The sequence below is a fragment of the Schistocerca serialis genome, chromosome 3, assembly GCF_023864345.2.
Source record: "Schistocerca serialis cubense isolate TAMUIC-IGC-003099 chromosome 3, iqSchSeri2.2, whole genome shotgun sequence".
Classification (NCBI taxonomy): Eukaryota; Metazoa; Arthropoda; class Insecta; order Orthoptera; family Acrididae; genus Schistocerca; species Schistocerca serialis.
The window spans coordinates 355312667-355323343 of NC_064640.1; the positions used below are offsets into that span (position 1 = coordinate 355312667).

Sequence of the window (10677 nt, forward strand, 5' to 3'; positions counted from 1 at the left end):
AGTTCCACAATTTTGTAGCTCTGATTTGTCAGTTCAAAAATGCCCCTCTCACTAGCAAAACTTGTTAATTTACTATTTATTCTATCTACAAAATTTGAAATTTTAGCCATTTTTTTCCCAGGATTTGCAGATCCCGATGAGTATATGTATGGTATTTACAACATAATTCTTATAATATTGTCATTTTCCTTGATAAAAAACACATAGTTAATGACACTTCTTTGTCTGATCGTAATTTTGTGTCCACAAATTTTGCTAGTTTCCCTCTATAAAGTAAAATATAACAATAAATTTTGAATTTTATTAATACACACTTCTGTAACTCACTGTGCAGAACAGTGTTCCAGTTACTCGTTGTCTAACCACCAGACACTTACATGTAAATATCTTTGTGAACTTCTTTTAGGTGACCAGTCCAGGTTAACATCTTATGGTCACGCTCAATTAAAATATACTATTGGTCAACTAAATGATTCCATCCAAATGTACTCTTATGATGTGATTCACTCTGTAGTTAGTTATTATTTTACAAACATAATATAAACTGTTCATATGAACACCTACTGTGTGCAGTTTTTGTATGACAGGATATCAAATTTTCAAATCCCCCCATATGCGAACAAGCAGTTTGTCATCCTTTGCTAGCTTTTTAAATAATTTACTATGTGTGGCTTTGTCTGATGCATTTGTCAAACATTTAGAGTGTTTGATGTGTTTGAGAGACGTTTTGATTTTTGGTGTTGATGTTTCATTGTGCAGATTTAGCAAAAAAGAGATTATTACAATAAATCTCACTATCATGAGTTTTTGCAACTGTGGAAACTATGATCAAGGATAAAGACAAAACAGTACCGGCAATTACCAAAAGGGTAGACGTCTTGCCTCTTTCCCAGCCATATATGGTATTATGCTGGAAGAGTTAAAAAAAAAGCAATATTTTATGCACAACACACAAGAAGGAGTGCAATTAAATAAAAAAAATATCAAAATTCACATCTTCTTCCAAACACAATGTATATGTTTCCACAGTGTGATATTTTAATAAACTGTTGTTAGGCAACAAACTAGATGAAAATAAATTTTTGCATACTTGTGTCTTCTTTTTCAGTGTGAGGGCCAAGTAAAAAAATGAAAAAAAATTCCTTTAGCAGAGTTTCATAGCTATATGTCTCTCAGTTTTAACTATTTCCTGGACTAGCATCTCGTTTTCTTTTTCTTTTTTATACACAGTGTTAAAGCCAATGCAAGGAATGCTTTGTTTGCATTGGTTGCCATTCCCTCTAGAGTCAAAATACTTTGTAACATGCTATGCAACACACCTGCATCCATCATTGCCAAAGCAGTATGCACACATGCTCTTAGTTTGTATCCATCCATTGGTGGAATACTATAAACTTGTTCCTTTAGGTGTCCCCACAAATAAAAAGCTAGTGGAATAAGGTCCGGGGAACATGGAGGTCAGAATATTTGACCTCAGTGACAAATCTATTTCCATGAAAACGCCTAATTTAAATAGTTACACACATTCATTCTGAACCGTGGCTGTGCACCATCACGTTGAGACCATAGCTTTCGCCGAACACTAAGTGGGATGTTTTCCAATGAGCCAGGCAAAGTGCTGTAAAGAAACATACAATACAGGAGCACATTCAAATTTTCCAGTAATATGTAGGGGCCCAAAAGCACTCCTTCCATGATTCCAGGCCACAGATTTATGGCAAAGCGTGCCTACAAGTCATGCTTATGTGTGACATGTCGGTTGTGTTGTGACCAATAATGTCTGTTGTGGAGGTTAAAAATATCTTTGCGAGTGAAGCTAGATTTGTCTGTCCATATCACACTCTTCATAAAATGTTCATTATCTTCCACTTTTTGCAAAAGCCATTCACAAAACTGCATTCGTTGAATGAGGTCTTCTGGCCACTGGTGTTGAGTAAATGTGTAATGATACAGGTGCAATTCTTCACTAAGCAACGCTTTAACAACCAATTTTTGAAATATCTGAACTGCCTTGCAATATCATGGGTATTTCACTGAGGTGAATGGTGAATGGTATCAAGAATTGCATCCTGTGTTTGTGGAGCATGTCTAGTCCTTGAATGACACGTGTCCATTACTTGTGGACAAAGACTACTGCTTCCCTGATGACATTGCTCCAGGAGACAAAAACATTCTTATCAGGATGTCACATTTGAGGGTACTGTGCAGTATATGTACGAGCAGCAATAGCAGCTTGGTTATCGAATTCACCCAGTATCAAAAGCATAGTGATGTATTCATTGTTTGTCTACTCCATCTGGAAGTCACCCTACATGAACTGGACAGGACTAGTTATGGTTGTGCACAGCCCAGTTAGTGGACACATAGAACAATGTTCTGATTATTAATGATAAGAAATGATAAATAGTAGGGAAGAAACATCTAAAAAATAAAAACGTAAACTGATGAGGATTAGAACCATAAATGTGGTTTTGATGTCCCTTCAGTCCACTCAGTGACTTCCTATGTCTGGTACAGTAGTGCAGGGTGATACACGTTCCTCTGCACATTCCAATGAACTGCGTGCCAAGGAAGAACAAACTGCATGTAGGGGTATATGTGGTTCCCGAGAATAGATGGATAACTGTGTTAATCCACTGTGTCTTCCGACATGACAAGAAAACCCAGGGAAGCCACGAAGACATTCCTCAGACCGTCACATTCCCTTCTCTATCCTGGACCCGCCTGACGATTGTTGCAGGGTGTTTGCTTTCAGAAGTTTGACATAATGGAGCGTAAAACTGATTTATCTGAAAAGACCTTCTGTCACCACTTAGTGGATGTCCAGTGGTGCTATTGGCAAGCAAATTCCAGCCTTCGTCGCTGATGAACAGCAGTCCACATGGGTGCACCTACATCTGCATCTACATGGTTATGGTTCAAATAACACTTAAGGTTGTGGCAGAAGATTAATCAAACAAAGTGCACTCTAATTCTCTATTACTCCACTCTAGAACAGCACGCATAAAAAATGAACACCTATGCATGAACCATGCACCTGCTGCAGAGACCCATATGCAGCTACATGCACTAAATGGCCATGAGGAGATACTGTTAATAGTCCCTTGGTTCATCTTGTCAATTGCTCAACAGTTTTACATCTATTAGTCTGTACACATCTCTGCAGGCATCGTTCAGCCCTGTCATCTATAGTGCATGATGCACCACAGTTGCACCACAGATTTATAACCACTTAGCATCAGTTTTGGATATTGCAATTTTGCCATGCATGGTATGCTTTAACCATGGTGGCACGTGAACAGTTTACAAACATAGCCATTTCGGGAATGCTTCCACTCTTTTAAAATTTTAGAAAGCATTTTTGACTGGAGCACAGTGATTGGTATAAAATGTTAAAAATCAGTAGAAAACAGTCTCGATCACATTTTCAGACTTTTTATTTCTTGACAACCCCTTTTAGCCCTTTCCTCGGACCATCAGGCTCAAATCCCTGTAATACAGTAATGATACATATTCAGTATAGGGGGATGAAAATATGGCTAACGACGTCTAAAATATAAGCTACAAAGTATGATGTTATGCCCAGTACGTGTGGCGGCAGACAGAATGAGATACTTTGAAGTACAGTTGTTACTACTGAATAAGGCCTGAAAGCAAGTGATCGGGCCCTTTTAGACATTAGATAAATCACACCATTTCTGCACTGACAAAGATTGCGCTGTTCCTGCATACCCCGACACACATTATACTCTACACTGCTAATGCTGCCACCTGCTGTCTGTAAGTGGCTATAGCACTTTGATGTCGAACGTAGGTAATGGTTACATTAGTGTGACTGGGTCATGTACACTGATCCAGCCACAACATTATGACCACCTACCTAACAGCTGGTACGTCCACATTTGGCATGGATAGAGTGGCAACGTTTCACGGTACTGAAGCAATAAAGCCTTGGCAAGGCGCTGGAGGGAGCTGGCACCACATCCGCCCACATGTCACCTAATTCCCATAAACTCCAAGGATGGGGCTGACAAGCTCTGACTCCACATTCAATCACATCCCAGAAGTGTTCGATCGGGTTCAGATATGGTGAATTGAGGGCCAGCACATCAATTGGAACTAGGCACTGTATTGAACCACTCCATCACATTCCTGGCCTTGTGACATGGCGCATTATCTTGTTGAAATATGCCACTGTTGTCAGGAAACATGATCGTCATGAAGCGGTGTAAGATCCTGCTTGGCAATCATGGTGCCTTGCACGAGCTCCACTGGATCAATGAAAGCCCACGTGAATGTTCTCCTAAGCATACTGGAGCTGCCACCAGATTGTCTCCGTCCCACAGTACAGGTGTCAAGGAAATGTTCCTCTGGAAGGTGACGGATTCGTGCCCTCCCATCAGCATTGGGGTTCATCGGACCGTGCAGAGCATTACCACTGTGTCATTGTCCAGTGCTGATGATCACGTGCCCATTTCAGTCGTAGTCGCTAAACTCGTGGTTAATATTTCAACACGAAAAGTAGTATACTTCGCATATTTTCATACGCTTATGTCATATGGTATTATTTTTTGGGGTAATTCTTCTGATTCAAAAAGGGTATTTTTGGCTCAAAAACGGGCTGTTCGAGCTATGTATGGTGTAAGTTCGAAAACCTCTTGTCGACCCCTATTCAATAGTCTGGGAATTTTGACATTGCCCTCACAGTATGTATTTTCTTTAATGTCTTTTGTTGTTAGCAATATTATCTTATTCCCAAGAGTTAGCAGCTTTCACTCAGTTAATACTAGGCAGAAATCAAATCTGCATGTGGAATGCACTTCCTTGACTCTTGTGCAGAAAGGAGTGCAGTATTCTGCTGCATCCATTTTCAATAAGCTACCACAAGAACTCAAAAATTTTAGCAGTAGCCCAAACACTTTTAAGTCTAAACTGAAGAGTTTCCTCATGGCTCACTCCTTCTATTCTGTCGAGGAGCTCCTGGAAGAGCTAAAAAATTAAGCAAATTCCAGTGTTACATTGTTGATTTTCTTTATTTAGACTAACGACTTGTCGCCTGAATATGTTTCTTATATTTCATTTTATCTGTTTCTACAATCGTGTTATAATTTCATGTATTGACTCGTTCCATGACCATGGAGACTTCTCCTAAATGTGGTCCCACGGAACAGTAAATAAATAAAAAAAAAAAAAAAAAACATTGGCAGATGCATGGGTCATTGGCTGAGGAAGCCCATCGTTAGAAGTATTTGGTGCATTATTTGTTTAGACTCACTTGTACTGTGCCCAGCATTAATGTCTGATGTTATTTCCACCACATTTCACTGCCTGTTCTGTTTTACCAGTCTGCAACATCCGATATTCGTACTGAAGGGTGGCTGCCCAACCCCACGATGTCTCGAAGTGGTTTCAGTTTTTCGACATCTATAATGAAGGGTGGCCACCCAGCCCCATGATGTTTGGAAGTGGTTTCACCTTGGTTCCGCCATGTGTTGAAAACACTCACGATAGCACTCGCCGAACACTCGACAAGTAGTGCAGTTTCCAAAATGCTCAAGCTGAGCCTCCAGGGCATCCCCATTCTACACACGGACAACACATTCACTGATACTGCATGCACCATGCGTGTGTCTGACTAGCAGTCACTCCTTGTTAGATAATGCTGCTATCGTCTGGATGGGTTTATATCAGTAGTAGGTTGATGGTCATAATGTTGTGGCTGATCAGTGTATATACACTAGTCCTTTCCCCCACCTTCGCTCATGTATACATATTCAGCACATTTCTTCCTCTCCACTCTCTGTGTCCATCCCATTCTATGTAAACACAAACCCTCTCTCACTTCCTTTCTGTCTGTCTCTCTCTGTCTCTATCTCATACACACACACACACACACACACATACAAGCACAGTGCTTCATTTGTGACAGTGCGATTCAGTACCCAATACCGGTACCTCTGACAAAAGAAAGCTTTAAAATAACGTTTTGGGATGTCTAAATTAAAAAAAAAAAGAAAAATCACCCCCTAGAGTGCCACAGTACCAGAACGTTTTTTTCGTTTTTGTTTTTGCAAATAAAGCAGTATGTAAGTTGCATTTTTGTTCTTGCACCAACAGAAGACCACTACGCTCCAAGCCAGGCATCGTGGTGCAGCCTGATGTGCTTGTGGTCGCCACCGCCAGACACACTCACTACAGGCAGGAAGCACAGGAACTTGGTGACGCAGCAACAGCTGTATAGCAGCAGAACGCACAGCAGCTGGAGACCATCGCCTCTGGGAAGATGCTGTCACATTCTCCATGTCACACACTAATGATTGAAATCAAACCTCAATAAAGAGGTCATTGTATCCATCACTTTACCTTCTTCAGCTGCACAACATTCTCCCTCAGCAGCGAATCCTAGCCCCCACTAAGCTATCAGAGCCGTCATGTTATAACTTATGTTAGGGGGACTGCTGGGGATGGACATAAAGAAGAAGATGAACAGCCACACGACAGCAGCCATAACCTCGGATCTTCTGCAGCACGGACATCCTATGCAACAACATAATTTTTGTTAGAGCCTGTATGGTTGTTTTCCTATCCTCTCTCAGTAGGCAACATGGTGGAGCAAATTTCGGCTCAGGGCGCTTATTTAGCAGTTAATAAACCAAGTAGCTCAGCTACTAAGTGAATCAGGGCAACTAAAGGAGGAAAGGAGGGAACAGACACTTCCTAGTGCACTTGTCCTGGGCACCAGCACTGCTGAATTGATAACACCATTTTCAGGAAAATCTGGAGAGCATATTTTGGCGTTTGTCGATAGTTTGGACACAGCTGCTATGTTAGGAAATTGGAGTAATGAGCAATTGTTGAGTACAGCCAAGTTAAAACTACTGGGGGCACATGGACACATGTGATGTACCACAAGAATTTAAGCAAAACGCTGTTGTTTGATGTCTTGAGAGAAGAGTTAGTAGGCAGATGTAGAAGGAAGGATACATCGAGACACTACCGTGAGCAACTTAACAGCTTGTTTCAAAAGCATGGGGAATTAGTAGAGTGTTTTGTAGATCGTATTAAGAAAATGAATGTCAATACATAAGAGCTCATGGAGGACGATAATGCTAATGAAGCCTACTTGTAAGAAGCTGAGCAAAGAGAACTTGACGCCTTATTACTGGGTTCACACCCAAAAATGTCTCGTAGAGTCGCGATGGAATTTCAAAAGACTCTAAACAAAGCAGCAGAAACAGTGTTGGTGCTAGCCAAAACTGATGTGGTCACCGAACCTTTGAAAAATAAGGTCCTATTTAACACAGATCTTAAATGTTTTACATGTGGGTATATTAGGCCTGATTGCAGAGAATGGCAGTGCCAGATATGTACATGGCTTGGACATTCTGAACAGAATTGCATGGACAGAAACTCGGAGAGGCATGGAACATGGCTAAAGGCCAGACCTCGCTCCTCTCAGTTAAACAAGGCAGCCAGTAAAAGTCAGCGCAAGTGCAAAATCAGTGGCAGACCCTTTTCTGACCAGTTACATGAAAAGGGACTTTGTAAATTTTTGTAAGACACCGGATTGCAGGTATCTGTGGCAAGTAAGGCTATACTTGATAAAGTGAAAGCGAATCCGCCATGTTGGTCACTAAGCAGCATAAGCTGGGGTCTTGTAGATTCAACTGGTTCAACTTTTTTGGTTTCTGAGTTGGGGAAGATAACTTCTGCGTTGGTGTAGACGTTTTTCCTGTGTTCGGCAGTGGCTATGTGGTCATTCTCGGTTTAGACTGCCTGGTTGCACATCACACCAAAGTTGACATTGAATGGCATATTGTAGAAATGGATGGAGTACCGTTTCATCTGTACTCTATGACCAGAATGCCATTACTGTCGCAAGATTCACCCCTAGGTCAGCGGCGACCACGTGATTGGTTTGAAGAACATTCTGGACAACTGGAGTAGTTGATTTGGCCAATTCGAGTGGATGATTTGGCCATCCAGATCATATGATATGAATGCCATCAAATATTTATGGGACATAATCGAGAGGTCAGTTTGTGCACAAAATTCTGCACTGGCAACACTTTCGCAGTTATGGACGGCTACAGAGGCAGCACGGCTCAGCATTTCTGCAGGGGATTTCCAACGACTTGTTGTGGCCATGCCACACCGAGTTGCTGCCCTACAGGGGGCAAAAGAAGGTCCAACACGTTATTAGGAGGCATCCCATGACTTCTGTCACCTGTGTAGACCTCAGTTGCCACTATAATTTTCACAGTAACTGGAATCATATACTACCAACTTATGTGGAAAGTAAACCCAATCCCATCCCTGCCGACTTCCATCTATGAGTTCAAACTTGTCGCAATGGCATCAACCAGAAGCAATGATATGAGGGACAAAGTGTACCTTGAACATAGACCTCTGCACAGAAATAAGTGCTACTGAATTCGAGCAAATAATGTACAGTGTGATACCATCAGAGGGGAAATAAATCCGAAGTGTAAATATTTGTAAATAACTAGTGTTTTTATTGCAGTAAAATTTGAGGCCGAATTTTCTTCGTGGCAGGGAGGAATATAAAGGGATAAAGTTACAAGCGAGTCTTGGAACCAGCAAAAATTGCATCATGACGAAACCAGGGCACCGCTATTTCATTTGTAGTTGGCAAAGGGGTTGCACGGTCAGCAACTTCGCAACAGTACAGTGACGACAGACGACACGTGCCACTTGACGTAACCTACACAATTACTGAAACTCAGTTATGACAGCCGGAAAGTCATTGACACGTTACAGACAGTTCAGTGTGGCACACTAGCCGTGGTGAACAGCACGGAGAATCAGTATTTAAGGACGCTCAAAGCAGCCTGTCGTCTTCTAACAGGTGGCTAGTGCTATGACGTTGAGGCTATGCTATTCTGTCTCAGTGACGCAGATACTTCTGCCACAGCTGGGACATTAACCACTGCCTGATGCCTAAGCCTCTGGGCACCAGGTGCGACTCCACACTTGATCACCATCCCGGGAGTATGATAGGTGGTTCCAGTCATGTCTGACCCCGCCAGGTATTGACAGAAGACTGATACTCTCTGTGATGCAGGCTAATGTCCCTGCGTTAGCTGCAGCCAACCACACTCACTACAGCGAGGAAATATGGGAACCTGGCGATGCAGCACCTGCCGCCCAGCAGTGGAACCTGCCATCAGTAACCTGAGGGAGACGCCGTCATACTCCCCACGCCACACACTAATTATTGTAATGAAGCCTCATTAAAGAGGTCATTGAAACCATCATCGGACCTTCTTCAGTTGCCCGACATTTTCACTCAGCAGCGACTTCTAGTCCACACTAAGCTAGCAGTGCCATCCTGTTTGTTTAAATTCGGATACATTACTTTTAAGCATGCACTTGAAGCTTGTTTGGAATCAATTTAGCATTTTTGGTAAATATTTGTAACTTCTTATATTGCTGCAATCAGACTTCTGCCATATTAGCTCGACACTGATAAGTGTGCGGCAGTATCGGATATGTAACGACATGGGATTGCCAGCTTGTTACCATTGAGCGGTTTGGCATCTGGCGGCCCCCATACACTGTCAGTCACAACGCTTCTCACACACCTGATTTTGCTCCCTCTCTGCAATTAGGTAGTAACATGGCACTTACCTCAGCCTTCCTTTTGCATGATTCATTTATACCTCGGGCTTATCGCTTGTAATTGCACAATGTACCTTTGATGAGAGATGGTCTTTGTCGAATGATCATCTGTCGGTTGGAACAGAATGCATTAATATTCCAGGTGGTGGCTAGCTACCGTCTGACATTTTTACCAGTCGAAGAGACTGTATCTCCAGGATTGTGGCCGACCGTGAAGAAGTGGTCACTGGTACCTGCCTACACCACAATAGAGATCCCTCGCTCTCCACCAGAGATAATAACACAATTCTTCACTCACAGCTCGAAGAAGATCGTAGCGTACGTTGTATTCAAGGACCAATATGAAGCAGTAACAAACAATCAATAATTCTACCAAGACCACGTGCTCTGAGATACACTGGGCAAAAGGATGAATAACGCATTTGTTTCTTTTAATGTATGTGGTACTCTATTAACTCACTTTCTTTCATTTAACGTTTTCCCAACACTACATACCTGATCGTTGTTAATTTACCTTCAGTGATCTGGCGTCCAGCAATTATTAACAACGGCTGATAGGAGAGGTGAGATACAGTATAAATAGTCCATGAAGTGGGACTATGCAAGTTGCTATCTACAAGATGAAGCTAATAAAATGGATTGAGGAAACCATTGGACTTGTGTAATATAAATTGTCACGATGCTGAGTTCTGTCTGGGAAAGTAATGAAAGCAATTTGATTGTTTTCAAAATTATGCAAACATTGTTGGGAAATTCGGTTTTGCATTTGATTTTGGTAATCATTCAAAATATGTGGCAACCTTTTGTGTTAATAATAAAATGGTGAAACCCTCATGTCTCTCTGTTTCTCCATTTAAACACGCTAATCTCCAAAACTATTAGACGAATTTTCGTAGGGTTTTCACAGGTAACACGAAAGTAGCTTGGTGCAATGCACAGACTTTATTTCATCCATATCAGATAACGGAAAAAATATAGTGTGATTTAAAGTTTTATCTAAAACTGTCGTGTATGTATGTTTGTTTGTACATGCTA

At 41.6% G+C, this 10677-nt stretch overlaps 1 protein-coding gene across 1 annotated transcript in view; it reads right to left on the reverse strand.

Moving 5' to 3' along the window:
* LOC126470829 (katanin p60 ATPase-containing subunit A-like 1) overlaps positions 1-9677 on the reverse strand; it is a 71449-nt gene extending 61772 nt beyond the window's left edge. Inside the window, exon 1 of the mRNA XM_050098844.1 lies at positions 9652-9677. Coding sequence (XP_049954801.1) covers positions 9652-9677 — 26 coding nt within the window. The remainder of the gene's footprint in view (positions 1-9651) is intronic.
* Between the last annotated feature and the right edge of the window lie 1000 nt (positions 9678-10677).